Source organism: Diuraphis noxia, unplaced genomic scaffold (assembly GCF_037042655.1).
Source record: "Diuraphis noxia isolate RWA-SAM2 unplaced genomic scaffold, SU_Dnox_SAM2 contig0004, whole genome shotgun sequence".
Taxonomy (NCBI): domain Eukaryota; kingdom Metazoa; phylum Arthropoda; class Insecta; order Hemiptera; family Aphididae; genus Diuraphis; species Diuraphis noxia.
In genome coordinates this window covers 42126417-42148266 of record NW_028301714.1, presented here as the reverse complement: position 1 = coordinate 42148266, position 21850 = coordinate 42126417, and the positions used below count along the sequence as shown (strand labels likewise).

The 21850-nt window shown below is 27.4% G+C and overlaps 2 protein-coding genes across 2 annotated transcripts; both read right to left on the bottom strand.

The window, feature by feature from the left end:
* Nucleotides 1-1883: 1883 nt before the first annotated feature.
* LOC107167630 (putative sodium/potassium/calcium exchanger CG1090) lies at nucleotides 1884-17492 on the bottom strand. The gene is made up of 10 exons (XM_089226460.1): nucleotides 17091-17492; nucleotides 11441-11731; nucleotides 9633-9852; nucleotides 8951-9239; nucleotides 8739-8862; nucleotides 8462-8671; nucleotides 7242-7449; nucleotides 4971-5072; nucleotides 4219-4350; nucleotides 1884-4007 (listed from the first exon to the last, which is right to left on the bottom strand). Exons 2-10 carry the CDS (start codon nucleotides 11708-11710, stop codon nucleotides 3814-3816), a joined length of 1749 nt encoding a protein of 582 aa, XP_089082586.1. The 5' UTR covers nucleotides 11711-11731; nucleotides 17091-17492; the 3' UTR covers nucleotides 1884-3813.
* LOC149056079 (histone-lysine N-methyltransferase SETMAR-like) lies at nucleotides 5079-7235 on the bottom strand. The gene is made up of 2 exons (XM_089226461.1): nucleotides 6399-7235; nucleotides 5079-6316 (listed from the first exon to the last, which is right to left on the bottom strand). Exons 1-2 carry the CDS (start codon nucleotides 6496-6498, stop codon nucleotides 5427-5429), a joined length of 990 nt encoding a protein of 329 aa, XP_089082587.1. The 5' UTR covers nucleotides 6499-7235; the 3' UTR covers nucleotides 5079-5426.
* Nucleotides 17493-21850: the final 4358 nt, after the last annotated feature.

Sequence of the window (21850 nt, the reverse complement as noted above, 5' to 3'; positions counted from 1 at the left end):
GTCAATTAGCTTTGTAATTATATATTCTTCGAAGAAATAAATAATATAGAATTTGATAAAAAATTCCTGTATTTTAAATAGTTATTCTACATTTCTACAGATTGCATAAATACTCATAAAAAGATATCGATATTGTAAAGTATAACATAATAAATACTGCAAATATAACAATTTCAATTAAAATCCTATCAAATAATAAAATATTAATTAAGCACAACTGCACAAGGACAATTTATTATAGATAATAATATATAGATAGATATGTATATTACATATGTATAGTAAAAATAGGTACTTACTATTCTCTATACACAAGTACAATTTATGTCAATGTTTAAAATTATAATTTGATAGGATTTAATCTAAAAAATAATAACGTAAATAAAAAAAACAGTTGTTTGTTCTAACCGTGCATTGCTTTGGTATTAATTTAACAAGATAATTCTATTGGTTAAAATGTTTTAAATTTATAGATTTTTTTTAGAAGTTAGCCGTGGATAGGTTGATAGGTATATTATTGCAGTACGCATATTTTAGAAAAAAATTGAGATAATAGGTGTGCTAGTTGCTGTCCTAATATATTGAGGATAACTCAAAAACGTGAATTTTCTCGTAGTTAAGAGCTTCACTGATAAATTAGATACTTGCATCATCAAAAAACCTCTATATAGATAGTAAGTAGTAGGTCATTTTTAAATTTTTTTCATATTAGATGACCTGCTGCAGGATATAACAAGACATATCGTAAATTTTAATAGAATTTAGGTTTACCCCCCTCCCCCCTGATAGTATGCCACTAGATGTTAGATGAATACACTTTATCAGTGCACTCGACACTCGTACTATAAGTTATACATCACTCATAAAATGATCCACAAACGTAAATTGTAAAAAATTAAACCTGCAGACGAATATAGCCTGTAGGATTTCTTTCAGTCCTTAGAAATATTTAGGGGTATGTTCTAATTGTACCTAAGTATATCTAAATGTAACATGTGTGGGGATTTGGATTTACTCACTACATTTTATAGTCATCAATCTTCATATTAATTATATAAAACTTGAAATATTAGAATCCTGTCACAACATATTTTAAAGTAATCTGAATTCATATATATATAGTACCAGCTACATAATATATATTTTTGGGCGTAAATACGGCCAATGTTGTAGATGTGTACTGTGTAGTGTGTTTCAACTAAGTTTCCTGTATTAGTGTTTACACAATATCACTAATATCAGTATAAAAACTAAAAAAATTTGAATGATTTAAAATATGAAATAAATTCTGAGCGGGACAGTTTTCCAGGGTGTTCAATTATTCAGACACATTTTACTACCTATATGTTAATCAAAATTCACATATCGTCACATTAGTTTATTATATACTTATACTATAAAGGTAGTCTATAATAGTTCTATACATATTATACTCTTTTCGGTATATTCTATTGCCTTTACATGTTTCATGTACCTATAGTTAAAATAATTTTCCTCGTGACCTTTTATAAAATCAATTTTGTATTTTAATTACATAACTAACTTTAGGTAGAGAACAGGGCCGTATTTAGGGGGGAGCTACAGAGTACTGTTGCCCCGGGTGGATGAGTAGGAGAGGGTGGCTAATTTTTTTATAATTTAAATTTGTATTTTGTACAATGATTAATGAGGCGTATTTTTTTTGTTGCCCCTTGGTGTCAAATTCCTTAATACGGCCCTGGTAGAGATACATATTATGATAATATAATAAAATATAGGTGAAATTCGGTCATTCGAAATAGCGTAGCTATAGGTAGCGTATATAATAATATTATTTGTAAATCGTATATATTGAGTTAGGGATGTTTGGATATAATATATTGAATATAGTGTAGACTGTAAACTGTATAGGATGTCAAAGAAAATGAACATACGCAACTTTATTTACTTAAATGTTTTTTCGATATAAATAAATAAATTTTAACTGTGTAACAATAGTACATGACTAACTGAATATCAGTATATAATTAAATATTTATATATTAATATATAATTGTAATATAGAATAGTAAGTTTTAAAATATTTTACATTATTAACACATAATAATTAATTTAAGATAACTCGAAACACGCATAAAAGTAGTTAACATATCGATATATTTGTGAGAATATACTCTTATTAAAAATTAGTTCGATCGTTATAATCTTATAATAATAGTTGTATGGGTATATTTGTGCTTTCTATTAGTTTTAGTAAACTTATCTTATATAATATCATCTAATATAATTATTACCAATAATGTTTAACGTTAGTTTCAAAATAATAATACATTTAATGTTTGAGTACATAGGATATTGTACCTATAGGTAAATACCAAATAAATTTTATTGATATAGGTACCTAAGTGGTAAGTCATATAACTTACTTAAAAATAAAAAATGATTACATGATTATTGTATAACTAGTAAAATGTTAAAGCATCGAATAAAATATAAGTAACATTTAGGTTTACAAATCCAAAATAGGTTCTACTCATCGCGTGTCCATAAAAATAATAATTTAGACAATTTTTAAATTATAGCAGACAACATGGATAAGTATATCATAAAAGTAAGATGGTACTAAGAATATTAATTAGGCAGCATATAATACGGTAAAAGCCAAAGGGTAGGTAATAGGTAATATATATGATAGATTTTATAGTTTATGAATTACTTATAAGTTATTATATATAGTTAAATATGGTACGGTATTCAAATTATATATAAGTACCTACAATATGACGTAAACAAGCTAAAAGTTTAATAACATTGTCTTAAAATTAACTATCTATACAAATGTAATAATATATATGGCTTATAAAACTAATTATTGTCTCGATTATAATAGTATCAAATTAATAATTTAATACTATTTAATGATATTATTGGAGTTAAATAAATTGCATTAACACTTAAGTTTAGAGAAGGTATTTATAATTGTTTTCTAAATATATTATTTTATTGCAAATAATTATTATTATAATATTCAGACCTTTGAATAAAAAAACAAAAACAATAAAACATTTTAAGGTAGGGTATATAATGCCTAAATAATTGGCTAACTAAAAAAAATAACTATATATTTAAATAACAAAATGATAATAAAGTAATAACATTGCAAATTGTTAACGATTTTTTACCTAGTTATATTATTAATAATTGGAAATATAATAACAACGATTATTATTTTTTCAACTAACTCATATTGAGTTCATAATAATTACGAAAAGTTGTTTTCATTATGCCATAATTTCAATTGAAACAATTTTAAAAATTGTACAGAATAACAAAAATTTCAAATTGGAAAGCCAAATGTCGCATATACCTCATAAAATGTAATGGAACAATATATAATTATACGTTCATATAACTCACTAATCTAAATTATTGTGCGATTAAAAATAACATAACTTTTGTTTAACTTATGGCCCGGCCAAAAATAAAACTAAAAAATATGGAAACAGCGTGTTATCATAAAATTATATCGTTGCATAAGTTTTCTAATATGTTCAATTAAAAATAATTATTCCAGATAATATCAGCATTAATCCCAGAAAACGCGTATACGCAATTGAAGTATAATAGCTTAATGTATTATACCTAATAAGTAATATTATATATTTTCTTTACAATATATTACTTATACAAAAAATCACAGGATGCTGAACTGTCATGCACGACAGGAGAATAACGTTATTTTGAACGAAAAATACAAAATGAACTTATTTAAAACCGAAATAAATTAATAAATTATATGTAACCTATTATTCAAATACTTTTTATAAAATAACATTAATAGTCGGTCAAGCAGCTGGGTGGATTCATAGTACCATTCATTTCGTATAAACTAGCTATTGCGATGAAAATCAAATACCACAACATTAGTACAGCTCCAAATTTTCTATCCAATTTCCATCCATTCATGTGCGTTGCCACCAACAAAAATACTACGGTCGATAGGAGAGTTAATGTGCAATAGGTTAAACCTGTAACAATAATAATAACATAATATCATACCTAGGTATGCGAAGTTTTCATAAAGGTTAGATTGTGCATCATTATTTTTTATACACATTGAAAATGAATTGTAGTATAATAAACGTATACCTAATTAAATGTCTAATGATTTTAATAAATAAATATTATATTAATGATTAATTATGTTAATGACAATAGTGTAAATGGAATTTCACTTACCTTTGCTATATACTTTTACAGTGCTTCCTGGATTAAATACAGCAGTTTGCAAAAACCACGGGAGTCCTAGGCATACTAATATGTCAAATACGTTACTTCCGATTGCGTTAGATACGGCCATGTCACCGTAACCTAAAATCAAATTTGACAATAATGTGATTATGAAGCTTGATTTCAAAGCATATAATTATGAAGAATATTACATTTTGTTATTCAATACAGGTAAATTTATATGTTAATAGGTACTTAAATAGTGACTGTATAGAAACATGTATTTTGTATATAGGTATTTATAGACCTGCAGTTATCCTAAGAAAAATAAATATAGTTTCAGCATTTGGTTTTTAATTTTGGAAACTAGTTTAAATTTGTAAGCCTCCTACTATAATATATAACTAGGTTCCTATAGGAAATTTATTTTAATTTGGTATTGTTTATAGTAGTTTCGGAGCAAAATATATAATTTAGCTGTACATATTTTGTACTTGGATCATGCGTGGTTGTCAGGCTTTAGATGTATCTAAGAATTGTTTGCCTAGATATTAAAATATTGTTACATGATGAACCTAAAACTATTAACTATAATATGGCGAATTTACACTAGTATAGCACCTCATTATAAAGTATAACCTTAAAAGTATTATATTAAAAAATTTATTTAATTTTATATAAAATATTAACAAACGTTTGACGTTTAACAATTTCATTTTAGTTACATAACTACCTATATATTTTTAAATTTTAAACCTTACCTTCTTTAACTACTGAAAGACTTGATAGAGCATCTGGAACACTAACTCCAGCAGCAACAAAAGTTAGTCCCATGACTGTGTCTGGTATACCAAGTGTATTACCTGAGAGTTAAATTTAGTTAAATGAACGAGTACATACGACTATACGGTAATATACAGTGTGATCACGATAAGTGGAAACACTCATATATTTCAATTCTGCTTTTTCGGCTAACTAATAAACATTATTATACACATTTTCAAATAATTAGACTATTTTTTTGACACTTAACTTTGCGCATGCGCACAATAACTTTTTTTTTTAAATGGCATGATCCATTTTTGACCACAAATTATTTTTTTTGGTATTTTTTTATGAATTTTAGTGGTTGAATTTCTTTTCTAAGTCAAAAAATGACCGAGTTATAGCAATTTGATTTTACGTTATTTGCACGGGTATAACAGATTATAAAATACTTAGTTAATAATAATAAATACGTGAATAATAAAAATACGTAGGTATAAATATACGTAAAGACACGTAATAGGTGGATTGGCATACACTACCGTTTTCAAATGACCCCATAGGAAGTAATCTAGTGGTGTAAGATCTGGTGACCTTGGTGGCCACTGAACTGCTCCATAAGTCCCTATCCACCGATTTGGAAAATATTCATTGAGGTAATTGCGAACAATATTTGCATTGTGAGCTGGAGCTCCGTCTTGTTGGAATATTAAATTCGTTCTTATGTCTAATGGAAGGTCATCTAACATATTAGGTAGCTCATTTTGTAAGAAATCGTTATATCGTCTTCCATTAAGAGTGCCATCGTAGAAGTATGGCCCTAATAGTTTACCATTTATTAAACCACACCATACATTCGTTCCCCATACAGTTTGATTGTTGGTCTCAAATGTCCAATGAGGATTTTGGTCATCCCAATAGCGATGATTCTGTTTATTTAAAACTCCATTATTTGTAAACTTAGATTCATCTGTCCAAAGAATGTAATTTAAAACATAAGGATTTTCGTTTAACTGTGTTTCCAACCAAGCAATGAACGTAATTCTACGTTCGGCATCACCTTCACGTAAATGTTGAACTAAATCAGCACGATAAGCGTGCATCTTATGTTTTTTCAAAACTTTTTGAACAACTCCAAATGAAATGTTTATTTCTCTACTAACATGACGAATAGAAGTCCTAGGATTTGCTCTAACGTAAGCTAGTATTTGTACCTCAATATCTTCTCCAATAGCATTTCCTCGTCTTGGTTGTTGGTTAATAACTTGTTTGGAAAAAGAACCGGTATCTCTCAAATTTTTTTCCAGTTTATAAAAAAAAGTATGTGATGGATGCTGCCTATCTGAATTTATAAATAAAAAAGAGTATTTATTTTATGAGAAATTAAGCAGAGAAAATTAAATTTATTGTTAAATCATAGTTACTTGGATAACGAAGAGCATAGGTTTCTTTGGCAAGACGTGTATTTTTTTGGCATTCCCAATATGTAAAAAGCATGTCAACTTTTTCTGAATTATTATTCATAATAACTAATAGATAAGTATTAAATTTGGTTTAAAACTACAAAATATCGATTTTTATTTCCTATTAGTTACTGGCACTTACTGCAGAATAATATCGACTGTGAAAAATTCCTTAATTTGAATTACTACTGGTACCTATGCCCGTATGAAATTATTAAATAATCATTATTTATACATTATAATTATAATGCAATTACTGAGATAAGTTTAATAAAGATAAACACAATAGGTAAACAGGTATTTCATAAATTGGATTAGTTATTTTTATTTTTTTATTATTAACTAAGTATTTTATAATCTGTTATACCCGTGCAAATAACGTAAAACGTAAATCAAATTGCTGTAACTCGGTCATTTTTTGACTTAGAAAAGAAATTCAACCACTAAAATTCATAAAAAAATACAAAAAAAAATAATTTGTGGTCAAAAATGGATCATGCCATTTAAAAAAAAAAAGTTATTGTGCGCATGCGCAAAGTTAAGTGTCAAAAAAATAGTCTAATTATTTGAAAATATGTATAATAATGTTTATTAGTTAGCCGAAAAAGCAGAATTGAAATATATGAAGCCTGCACATAGTTATTGAGTGTTTCCACTTATCGTGATCACACTGTATTCAATAGAAATGATATAAATATCTATAAAAATTTCAATAAAATAATTTATAGTTTACATTTTATATTTTTCTCAATACGTAAGGATATTATAGCCTACAGGCACCTAAATATTTACAGAAAATCTTACCAATAACTGTGATCATCCAGACCATGATATATGAATATACAGAAATCCATAGCATAGATATAACAAACGTTATTCCATACCAATTTTTGAAATTTTCTTTCCGACAATCCGGCATTGTATAATAACAAGTAAAGTAAATTGGATACATAACGGCCCATTGAATAACTTGTAAAATATTTCCATTTTCCGGTTTAAGCAGTGGATTTACCTATAGTTATAATGAGCAACGAAATAAAATAAAAATAATAATATTTTAAAATGGTTCTTTATCATTTATTGGTACATTAATAATTATTCAACTTTTATGTTATATCCTCATATTATGTATTTATGTAGGTATCATTTAAAATTAACCTATATATTGCGTCATAAATAAAAAATAGGTAATTAAAATAAAATATTCTCTTATTAAATGATTTTGTCTATATATTACTTAATCATAAGTTTTATAGTGAATGCAACTGAGTTTGAGTATAATAGTTATGATAAATTATTTAATATTTAAGAAATCTTTTAAATACTTCAAATACACAGTATAATATATTTATATATATACAGGGTGATTTTTTTTATCATGGACCACTCATTATTTCAAAAAGTATCAATGTTTTTGAAAATATTTTTTTACAAAGTTTTATGTTGTTAAAAAACAACGTTTTTAATATTAACGTTTTTTTATTATAATTTTTTAATATTTTTTATCCTTATAATTTTTTAAGTTTTTTACTTTTTGAATGACAACCTAGAGTTTTAATTTCATATTCCAAAGCAGAATATTTTTCTAAGTATTTTGATACGTAAAAATCGAATTTTGGACGAGTAGTTTATGAGTTATAAGTATTTAAAATTTAGATTGGAGGAGTGGTGTGGTACGGGGTTACCCCGCAAAATGTTTGTCCACTACTCCGCTTGTCTAAACTTAAAATACTTATAACTCATAAACTACTCGTCCAAAATTCGATTTTTACGTATCAAAATACTTAGAAAAATATTCTGCTTTGGAATATAAAATTAAAACTCTAGGTTGTCATTCAAAAAAGTAAAAAACTTAAAAAAATTATAAGGATAAAACATAATTTTTTAATAAAAACGTTGTTTTTTTAACAACATGAAACTTTGTAAAAAAAATATTTTCAAAAACATTGATACTTTTTGAAATAATGAGTAGTTCATGATAAAAAAATCACTCTGTATATAGGTATACAAATTATTATACACACCTCATCAGCTTCATGATACACCTTAGGTATATAATAGTCTGGATTTTGTTGTGTTTGTTGATTTTTATGCTGTTGATTTTGTTCTTGTTGGTCTATTCCTGTTGATCCAGTAGTGTCATACCCCATCGGACTTTTAGTACCGGTCAATTGAATTTGTTCTTGGCCTTCTTTGATATCTGATGTTTGTTGATCCGCAAACAATTCGTTTATCTGTAATACACAATATTATATTATTTAGGTACAATTAAATATTGTATCAAAATAAGCATTCAATAACTTGTCCATGATTTCTTGGTGGAAAAGGGAGGTTCCAAGTATTGGCCCATGCTTCCAAGTACAAATTATAATACAGCGCCACACAATATATGACATATGCCAGAAGGAGCATAGAACTTTCGATCCTATAACATTAAACAAATGTAAATTATAAATTATGATTTATGAATAGTGTTTTAATCAAATGGGCTTATAATTTATAACTATTTATACCATGATATAGTTTCATTGTAAATGGCTAACAGCATGATGAGTATGCTTATAGTGTAGAAAAATGAATCCCTGCAAAGCGGCCACCAGTTGAGGTAAGTCACGGTTGTGGATGCTAAACCACAAACAGCTATGACAAACATGATATTGAAAACGGCAGATCCAATGACTCCGCTCACGCCTATATCGTCTTTGGCTAGAAATACACCAATGACAACGGTAGCCAATTCAGGAGCAGAACTACCTGCCGCCATAAATGTTGCACCCGCGACATCGGGGCTTACTTTCAGTTCTAAAAAAAATTGAAATTTTAAAATTATGACCTTAATTGATTAAAAATATAGTCATTAAATTGGCGTTTTAAGCTTTTAATATTCTTAATTACACTTTGTTTAGTTTATTATTGAAATAATACAATACGTTATAATCAAAACATATTTCAATTCTTAAAATATAATTCTACAGCCTTATTAAAAATAGGTTCATAAATATGTTTTAATGTTTCAAAGCGTTAAGTCAAACCTAATTATGGTTTATAAATGTATTATATTATACAGAAAAACCTCTAAATACCGGACACTATCTGTGGCTAATTTTTTTTTGATTATTCGGAGGTATCTGATATTCTGATGGGAGATTACCCTGTAACTTATTCTATAGGACACACTGAAATAATTATATTTACCTTCACAAATTCTATCCAGTGACTTTACAAAATAGTGATCACATACGATTGCTAATCCTAAGAAGCTATAAATACATATAATTATGTGGATTAATATTCCTCCTCGTCGCCTCACAGAGGGTCTCATAAAAGGCCTTGGGAATTGTTTTATTGCTGGTGGTGTGCATTTCTCAGTCGAATCGTCGCTAATAATTGTCGTTGTATTTGCTGTATTTAGAACCTGAAAAATTACGTTTTTATTTTATTTGAATTAAATTCAAAAGTATGTGATTACAAATTTACAATTATGTAAAATAAATTTATAATTTTACGATATTATTCATGGAAAAATTAATACAGGATCTCTTAGATTTTGTGTAACAAAAATGAAGGTGGGTGTGACGTAGGAACTATCATATTGTAGTTACTACAATCTTGGTACACAACATTTTTTAAATTATTTTTGAATTAATAATCAGTGTTTATTGTTAAAATAATCACCTTCTATATTTTAAAATAAATTATAAAATGGGTGTATATATTATATATATATATATATATATATATATACACGCTTAATACTTAGACTAGTCATAGTCTATTAATTGTTACGAATAAATATATAATGAAATCACGATATTATTTTTTATCGATGATATAAGGAATTTTTCAAGCCTATCGAATGTAAATTAAAAGCGTTTTTTTCTCCTGGATTTATTGTTTTAACGTCGCTTCAGTTACATTGAATAAGGCAATACAAGAAATTTAAAATATTGTGAAAGGACTTTACATAAAAAAAAAACTGAGATAAATTTAAATTTAGGTAGTAGGTATACTTCAATACTTGGTATAAAATAATTGTTATAATAAGCATATGTTTTAGTTACACTTAATGAAAAATTGTTCAGATTTAATTTAAGTGTAAAAACAATAAGAATTATTTTTCAAACTTTGGTTCTATAAAAACTCAGAAAAATTGAGGTACTGTAATGTATTATCATAAAAACTCTATGTTATACATACGTACATTAAAAATTGTTTGCGTGCTATATTTATTTTTTATACTATGATCATGATAGTATATAAACTATAAAGTATGATGTGTTAGTATGCTTGCAGTACCTATGTTTATTGTTTATCTGTCACGATGGTAAAAAATTAAAATATTAATTTAAGTAGGTTGTATGTTTTTTTTAAATAAAATATTGTTATTTATAATACTGAAATTAAAAATAGTTTACTATTCAAATTATTTTATAAAATATAATTTCTATTAATAACTAGTTTCTTAACACTTAAATATTATCGTACTTTTTATTCTTTAAAGGATATTATGCATTGTGAATTTTAGTGAGAAACAAGTTTTAGTGGTATTCAAGCATGTAAACACCAATACGGGTATTATTCGCTTTAATTAAAAAAATAATTAGAGCGACAATTAGCCACCCATTACAATTGATGGTATTATTGATATTTGAGTATTGTTGATTTATATTTATCTAAAGAACCATTTATTTCATAAATACTATTTGGTTTTAATGTTTGTCACATTATACTTATATATAATCAATTATTATAATATATTACATAAATATAATTATAAAATTGAAAAATATTCATATTATATTGATTTTTATAACTTGTATTATTTTCTAAAATAGTATATTATACTTTAGTACAATTTATTAATATGCATTTAATTTATATTTTATACCTACAATGAACTATTCGTCTATATACAAATGAAATTTCAACGACGTTAAAAATTATATATTTTTAATTTTTAAGTATTTTATAACTGTAATATTATCGTAATAATAAATAGATACCGAAGTGCTCTCCGTAGTTTGGTTTTCATTTTGAAGTGGCGATTGTGTCGGAAGAATTGTTTGGACGTCGCCAGTCACGTAAGTATCATCCGTGGTCACAGAGGCTGCGGATGAAGATTGCTTGACAATTGACGACAATGGAATAACTGTCGTGCTTGTCCAATTGCTTTGAGTACAATCTATGATTGCAGTTAGCGCGGCATAAAGCAATAGAAAACCACCCCATATCAATATTGAACATGATCTACTTGGCCTCCTCTGTCCAACCATATGACGGACACGCAGTACGTTCTAGAACAAAATATTTAAACAGAGTAGTTATGAAAAGTTATTTTTTAACTAATTAGATAACTATAACTATATGGCTATATAAAAATATAAATACATTTTTTATTTATCATATTTAAAATGTATCATCACGATAACTACAATATTAAAATTTAATAATAGTATAGCTATTATGACATTTATTTTATGTAATTAGTGACTGTTAAGTGTTAAGGGAATTTTGATGAGAGTTTGTTTAAGATTATGTTTAATTGGTTAGTAGAGAGATTAAATAATGTTTTGAATTCGTCTAAAATGTTTGACGTTGAATCTGGAGTTCTGGACGTAAGTTGGGTGGCTGTTATATTGAGTATGATGGACCGGACGAGGGTAAATTGGATATATGGCGACGTGTGGGGACGCGTGTTGTGTTTGGATTTTTACCTTTTTTGGTTTGTTTGTGGGTTCTGTCAGTTTTTTGTAAATGATGCAACCTTTATATTATGTATACTAATATATTTTGCAAGAAAAGTTATCTATAAAAATAATATCAATATATATATATATATATATTTAAATGTATACAAATATAGGTATTATATGCCAGTCAAATGTTCATCGATATAGGTATAATGTATACATATTATAAAATAATTTTAAAATTTCAGTAGTTATATAAATTGTTATATAATAATTGTATTTACCTAGTACCAATACACAATAGTGAATATTATTACACATCTAGCTGTGGATGGTTACATGTACTTTTTACTCTACTATTTTATCGTCTATCATTACTTATACACCAATAATTTAACACAGAAAAAAAATAGTGAAAAATGTTACAATTTATGCCACACCCAAATTTAACAAAATCAATTTCGTTATTATTCAGAAAATAATCGTTTTAGAGCAGTGCCCCATTTGAGATTTTTAATAACATGTGCCAAAACTTAAACTCGCCATTATTATTTTTATTTATCGTAATAGCAATTTGTGATCATCATAATAGTAAATACAGGGGTTATATTCAGCGTCTCATGCCTCTGTAGTTGTGAGTGGTTAGATATTTAATATTTTAAGTTAGTTAATTTATAACTTTTTTCACCTTTTGATCTACATATATTAGGTACATTCAACCAATACAATATATTTTTTATTTCATAATAATTATAATATACTATACTATAATATAATATACCTATCTTAGTTCATTTAAAAATAAATAATAATATAGTACCCAATTATAGTAGTATCTTATATACATTTAAAACTAATGTTATAAAATAATAATATTATTTATAAATACATGCAGAAATTAAATTTTAATAAGAATACTAAAGCTATTATGTCATTTTAATTTATACCGTCTACTTATCATTTTAGAAAGTTCATTTATAGGTACTGCTTATGGTTCAAGTTTATATTGTTAGTGTTTTCATTCTTTATAGTCTATGGGTTCTTGAATCTTGAAAATTTAAGATAAGATTTTACTTTTTTAAGTAATGAAAAAAATCTTTCATTAAATTCAGCATTAAATAAAAGTGTTAATATTGTTTGAAGTATATCTTAAGTGTTTTTAAAATGTGTCTAGAATTTGTTTAAGTGTATCAATAATTTAATTCAAACCCGGCTGGAAAATAACTTTATACTTAAGTTATGATTTTTCAGAAGTAAATGTAACTAACATTTTTAACACATTTATTTAAAAATATATTTGTAGTGATTGAAAAATTGTTATAGTATAAATATTCTGCATTAAAATTATTATTAGGTTATCATCATTAATTAAATATGTGGAAAAAATTTTTCAGCCAGTTTTTGTGGCAGCGACTTTAATAATGACATTATAATATTATAATTTATTTATAATTCATTAATACATATAACATACATATATAATATACATTTTTTAAAGGTACCATCAAATTATATTATAATATGTGGAATGTTGGAAATAAATATCATTTTTCATGATTACAGAATACCTATTCCTATACATTTATATGCAATTGCTAAGGATGGAAATTTCCACAATGTATAGGTATAATGACTACGCTACTTCAGAAATGTCGATGGTCACTATAGTCATTATTGATAATCAGTGTCATTTTCGAAAATTGATGGGTATTTGGTAAGTTTAGTCAGTCTTTATCAGTAATATTTTAAGCTGGTTAACGATGTTTCCACTCTTGAAATTTTATTACATTTCACCGTCGAGTCAAAAGTATGAAAATATACATTCTACATTTCTAAATATTTATTATTGATTATTTTTATTATTGAAAATAACTAATTATCACCGACCTAGAAGGTAATAATTAATTTTAGTATTGTTTAATTTATTTTTAATACTTGGATTAAAAGAGAATTGTGAAAATGTGTGGTTTATAATTTTGAAAAAATCAAACTTTAACTTTTTGGATCTGAAAAGTTAATTGAAGCTTATTTTCATATGTTATTTTAGATTTAATTAAAACTTTTCAAAATTATGACTTGATACGAATCCATACTCGTTGTCATAATAATATATTAATTATTATTAACACAGAACATTAATCGAATCGGATTTCGATTACACAACAAAAAACATCACTATTTACTGATAGTGAAAACGTTTTGGACTATAATAATATAGGCATCATATAGTGTTCTACATTATTACATTTATTACTCGAAAGTATTATCTAAATTGTTACTGTCATTCTCATTATACAATTTATGGTGTTTTTTATCGCACTTAAATGTATTTATTGTACTGGACTAAATATACTGACCCAATTGACATGCCATCTAGTGGTAGTAATAATGTAGTATCAATACTAGAAATAGTAGAAATCATACCAGAATTGAATAATGTTTAAAAGCAAAATACTATTATATAGATTTATTTTAAATAATACTACATGAATAATTATGTTAGAGTATTGAAGTATTAATAGTTAATACTATACATATCGAGAAAAAATAAACTTTCAACGTTGTATAAAAATTATTTATTTATATTGTAATTATTATAAGTAATTTTATTTTTAAAATGTTTTAGTTAAATGTATTATTTCCATATGAAAACGAACATAAAATTATATGTAGGTATTTTCTTAAACCTATATAGTATTTCATGTTCATTTATTTCAGACTTTGGTAGTACTGTTTTTATCAATATAATTTATAATTAGCAATCAATTTTAAGTCAAGTAAAATAATGTAATATAGGTAATAAATGAAACATAATATATATTTTTTTAATACGTAACTAAAGTATATTAGTATGTTTCATACAGGAACTAATGATAATTAATATTCTACCTGTATTATGTATCTTTTATTAGTACCTATATATTATCCATTATTTGATTTTATAATTTTATATTACAAATTTAATTTTGATAATATAATAATATATAGATATTTATATACAATATACCTAGAATGATTAAAGTAATTGTATGCTTTCTAGGTTTTGTGATTCAAAATGATTTAGGAAATAAAATCTCTGATCCTGAGTATGGGTTAACAGAACAATGCAGTCAATGGCATGTTTGGAATTTTACAAGTAAGAAGAATGTCCGTTTTCAGGAAAGACATAAGAGAAAATATGATAGGGTGAGGAAAATGATCCTAATATAGTATTTTACATACCCACAACGTTTATTAATGCTTTAAGGAATGTAATGGGTTTGTAAAATTTCAATTCGCTTATGACCTAACAAGAATACAAATATTATTTTATTTCGGATCTTAATGGTGATAAATTTAATTGATAGCATAATATTTAATTAATGTTATAGTTTATTTAATTCTAATTTCTATTTTTCTAATACGAAATATGTCTAAATTCGTTGTCTAAAAGTTCGTGACAGTATAAAAGAAACACTTAGAGCAAATACATATTGTAATGTAGTAATACATATTATATGATTTAAATTTTTTAATATATTTGTTAGTAAAACAGTAAAAAATATCAAAATCACAACAAATATGCGGAATATAAATATGTGACTATACTGACAAACGTTTTCGTTAGTACAGACCATTGAGATGGCCATATCAGGTTACTTTATATTATTTAAGTAAAATTACAGCGACTGAGTCCCATACGCCCCCCGAAACTTTTTATCGATTCCAACTGTTCCTACTCCACCGTCGCTCCACTCAAATTCCCCGCAGTCGAAGACTATGTACATGCCTACTATATATACACCGCTGACCCATCTTTAACGTTTTTACAAAACAGTGTCAACAGTACTCTTCCATTGCAGTACTTCGTCGACTGTATTATGCATGTTATAATAATACATATAGTGTATACATTTGTGTGTGTTGTATTTTTGCTAAAAAAGTTTTTGTGTATAACAAAAAATAACTCTTTTTATCGTGTGTGGAGCGCACGATGTATTTTAGTGTCGGTCGATTACCCCTACAATATTATAATATTTTATACATTATTCATGCGCGTATATTATGACGTGTTTTTAATTTGTATTATTATTTTCTTTTTTTTTTACGTGACCCCGCATTGTTTTTTTATAAGAGCTTACGCCGTGTCATATGATAACAAAATATATGTTTGTCTTTTTTTCGGTCGATGCAACTACTGTGTACACTGTACACAATATCGAATTTCACCGGAAAACATCATCCATCACTGTAATATGCGGGTAAAGACGAATCGACGAATTTAAACGATTTCCACCCGCTCACTTCGCACTGTCGTGCAACGACCGAAATGGATGATTTTGTGGGCAGATCGATGACAGAATATAGTCCAATAATAATTGAACGTATACACACGACCGCAGTTCGGTCGGCGTTTTTGCGCGTTGGGAACCTTAACGGGCATTATACATTTATAGCGTCAGTGTAATCTCTTTTGTATTGTTAATGAGACAGCAAGTGCCATAATGCAGCTGTGTGCGTGCCACTCATCGTGAAACGGGTAAAGTACGGCGGCTGTCCCGTCTCCCTCTCGTCCATCCACCGACCAATCCATGCAAATAACAATAATAATAATAATAATAATAATTGTGTGTAAGTGGTGGGGTGGGAGGGGGGCACCTGTCAACAAAATTCGCAGCCAGACCAAAACCCCAATTACACGTCGTCATAAAGACGTCGACAGCGCTGCGCGTGACGTTTATCGGGGCTAAAAGCTGCAACTCGACGACGTCCGCCGCGCGCGCGTGTGTTGGACGTGTCGTTTGATCGAGTAAGAAATACTCACGTACCTACCTAATAATAATATTATTATTATGCTGTCAAATTCACCGAGAATGCATTTTATTTTTCCCCGCTGTATATCTATAAAACCGTCATTCACCATCATAATAATTAATAATATTACACCGAGATTATAATTTTCCGGTTTTTTTTTCCTTTTTACCTTTTGACTTTTGTCCAAGCGGTTTGCGTGCGACGGTAACGACGTGGTCGCTGTTAACGCGTGCAGTTTGCAAGTTACTGCCGCTGCTGTTGCTGCTGCTGCAGTGACCGCTATGAGTTTTTCTGTTCGATGCGTTTGGCGTTGACGGCGGTTAAAACGGAAGTAGAAAAACGATTTTCACAAATTTTTACAGCTGCTCGTCGATAGATATAATATTATATTGTTGTAATATACAATTATAAAAAAGAAGACGGAGTATACGGAGGCGACAGGGTGCACCAAAACAGCGCTTGACGTGCACTTTCGACGCGGAGGGGTGAGTGACTATTATATATACACTGCGGACAATAAAGCTTGGCGTTACGCGCGAGTGTGCGTGCGCTCGTTTTTTCCGCGACTGTCTGTGTGCGTAAATATTGCTCGCGTATATATGGTGGCTAAGGCGCAAGCTCGGCAGGGAATCCGCAAAAGTCGAGTGGCGTTTCTATATGTAACAACACAGGCGAACGTATCGATATTCCGATGGCGCCGCCGCTGCTACCGCCACCACCGCTTCGAGGTTCGGCGAGCACGTCATATCATTTAATGTAATGTTGTATATTGGCCCACGGCGGTCGTTTCCTTCCCGTGTAGTGGCCATCATTGGTGTCAAATACTCAAATACTATATATGACGGTCACCCATCCTACGAATGATACATGTTATGCCTGCAGTGTATATATAGTGCACTGCGATTTAATGTATATTATAGTGTACACAATGTATAATATATGACGTGCGTCGTGCAATGTACGATGGATATATTATATACGAAAGTAGAAAACTGGCTGGTTTTGTGCAGTGTGATGAATTCCAATTTCTCGTGCTTATTCATATACGGAGATATTCAATATAAATGATATACCTTATATAATACTATATAGTCTATAGGTATCAGTTTGTGGCAAGCGACTAAGTTTCCCAAATATATATTGAATATAATAATTAACGTAAATATTTTCTTTGATTTTTGCTATGGCTGGTGTCGCAGGTTTCTAATACTCTCAAATATACCGGGGGTAAAAATATACTAGGTTATTTTTACCGGGGGTAAAATAAACCTAGGATAATTTTACCCCCCTTATAATTTTACCGGGGGTATAAATATACTAGGTTTTCTTTACCCCCGGTAAATATATGTTACACCGGCACTACCTTCGCGAGGCCCTGCAGGGCAAAACTTATTCAACCAATATATATACCTTTAGCCTTTAGCCTACGCGATTTACGTATAAAATATTTTTCAATGCAAATTTTAAGCGCTTGCAGGCCCTGGACAAATGCCCCGCTTCCCCCTCCCCCTCTTAACGACTGCCCAGGACTTGGCATGGCTATAAGAACGATTATTATTGCTGTAAAGTGCAAGACTCTGTCGTTAACTTACTGTATATTATTAAGCTGATTTGGTACTTGTAAATCTAAATAATTCAAAACATGGTCCTTATAAAGTAATATATTCTAAAATTCCAATATTCAGAGTTCGAATAAATACATTATTAAAGAGCAAAATGGTTATGTTCATGCTTGGTGAATCAAACATACTGAATAAATATTATAGGTACATACAAATATATTGATGTGAATGTGAATATATATTTATCACAACTCACAATCCGTTTGTAAGTATACCAATTTAATATAGAATGGTGTAAGAGAAATGATCGCATAGATTAATAATAAGGAGAAAATATGAGGGATATAGTTCCCCCTCAAAAAAAAAAAAATAATAATAATAATAATAAATAAAAGTTGGTCTAAGTTGTACCTATAATCTGTATGTTTAAATATACTGAAAGGATGGACTGCAATTATAAAGGCCTATACTGTCTTAAAGTTTAGAGGAGGCCCTAGTTTTTTTTTATACAAGGTAGGCCGTGGTAATTTTCAAAATTTTAAATTAAAGCTAAATCTTTAATTTATTAACTTTTGTCAGCGCAGTTATTAAGTAAGCCTATATAGTCACTACATATTATATAAAAAAGTGTTTTATATACCTATATGTGCCCATGAATAAATTATTTGAGTAAAGTACGAAACTTTTCGTTAAAACTTATAATACAAAAATCAAGGTATCATATTTATTATAATATAATATAAATATGTATTATATTTTAATTAAATTATTATAGAACTAAAAAATCTAGGTTAAAATTATGCAATCCTATAATTTATAGTATTATATGCTATTGTTAGGAATTGGCAATCTTTGTAATCATGTTCAGGGTTACGAAAGCTTGACTTTTCGAAGAGCAATAGGCCTAATAATTTATTTCATACCAACCATGTAGTGTACATTTATTTTATTATCTATAGAATATATTATTTGTTATTATTATTATTATTATTATTATTATTATTATTATTTACTATTATTGGACTATTTTTAATAATTATTGTTACCTATTTGACATTTATCTTCAAAATATTTAAACACAAAATAGGTAGGTATAGGTAAGTAATATACACAATATACAGATACGTATTTTCAGTTATAAAAAAGCGGGTAAGTGGGTGTAGGCGTGTCGCTCTGCTGTGCGGTAGGTTATTACAAGTGGATCACTATTTATCGTAATTGACGATATATTCAATTTGAATTCAATAATAATATAATTGTATAGTGTGTAATACAAAATACGATTCTGAGCGGAGACGGTTTGTCGTCATAGGATATTTTATATTATATTTATATTGTTATTATTACTACTGTAGTCTGTAACAGGTAGATTAAATTAATATTATTTACATATTCGATATTATCATATTTGTATATAATAATATATTTCAATAATTTCAAGTACCACAAATAATATTCTTAAATTATAAAAATAAAACTAAAATCATTATTCTTGGTTTAAAAATGTAAACTTAAACTTTCAAACTTTAAATAACAATAAAAAATTAACTGTGATTAGTGGTTACAGAATGGACTAGTTACGTGGGCCTTGTTTAACATTTTCAATTCTTCGCTATAAAAGATGAACGTTTTATAAATTTTTAATTATTAAATAATTTGTAAATTTTCAAATATTGCCAAAATTTGAAACTTAAATCTTTATATTATTTTTTTTTTTTTAGTGCTATTGTAACAATATAACAATATATTATGAGCTTTACATTAAATTTTCCAGTTTTTTGACCCAACTAATACAATTTTATTGACATTTACAGAAAAAAACTAAAAAAAAAATATGAAAAATTAAAAATGTCAGTTAATAGCTAAAAACAATTCAAATTTTTTTAACAATTACTTATATAGGACATGGTTAAATATACATGTGGTGTAAATCCGCGTGGTGCGCGTATCTACAGTTATTTTTTTTTTTGAACCACAACAAAATAGAAAAATCGTTCCATGTGAATTTTTACTAACAAAATCCTTGTGGATGTTCCATGTGAGTTTCTTGTCGAGAAAAACACTAGCACTCCATGAATATAGATGAAATTGTATCATAATATTGCTATTTTTTGCATATTGACGCATTTAAGGTTTTAAATGATTTTTGCGAGTTAGTTTTTGTTAATTTGCCATTAAAACGTTTTATTATGTATTTTCATGAATTATCAATTATTTTAATTATATATTTTTTGAATCCGTAGGAAAAATAGTAAATTCCCACATTTTGATCAATATTAAAATCTATTTTAAAGTATTCCTGTAAATTGGTGTATCGAACAGTAAGCAATCATGATTCCTTATCGGTTATATAATGGTGCGCGTATTCTATCGTTCATTCATACCTATTTTTTTTTAAATGTTTTCATTTTTGCTATTTTTCATGTCTTTAGGACATATTAAGCTCTTATTTTCAGATTTAATAGGCCATATAATAGCGCATTATTGAAATATTATATTTTAATTTAGTTGGTACCCTGCATGTACTCGTAGATTATATAATATATAATAAGTAGAATAGTTATACTGTAGATTAGCTGTATAGTAATACGCTTATATAGAAAGCAAAAATGCAAAGATGACATATTTTCAATATTGTGTGTGGCAAACTTTGGGGGTGGTACCTAGCTATAGAGAAAACTCGAAGCATTATTATAAGAACAATTTTAAGTGCGTTTGAATTTTAAATTTTTACGAAATAGCGTAACGATAACGATTTATCCTGAAACGATTTTAAATATTTGTTATTATTCAAAAAGTATAAGTCGTAGACACTTGAGAATTTTATCAGTTATTTAGATTGGCATTTTCTTTACATGATTTAATTTTCAAAATATTTTGACTTTTTTGAGATATTTATAGACAGCTGAAATTTTCAATTTTTGTAAAAAATTTTTTTTGAAGTGTCAATAAAATTTTTTTGGCCCAATCTAAATACTTGAAAATTTAATACAAAGTTCATCGTAAGTTATTCTTATAGTTATTAAAAAATTATAAGAATACATATGTATAATTTTTTTTTATTAGCATTTGAAGTTCAAATATTGACTTCATACGTAAAAATTACGGCAATGTTCAAATTATCATAGACAGAAATTCATAAAAGTTTTTCCTTTTATACCTAAGATTTGAAAATGTAATACAAGGCCCCTAACACATTGTAACAATAACAGTTGATAAATATTAAAAATATATAGCCACAATTTTTTTTTACAAGCATTCAAAGTTTGAATTTTGACAAAATACGTAAAAATCACGAAAATTCGCAAATTATTTTAAACTATAGAAATTCACAAAATATTTTCCTTTTATATCTAAGATTTGAAAA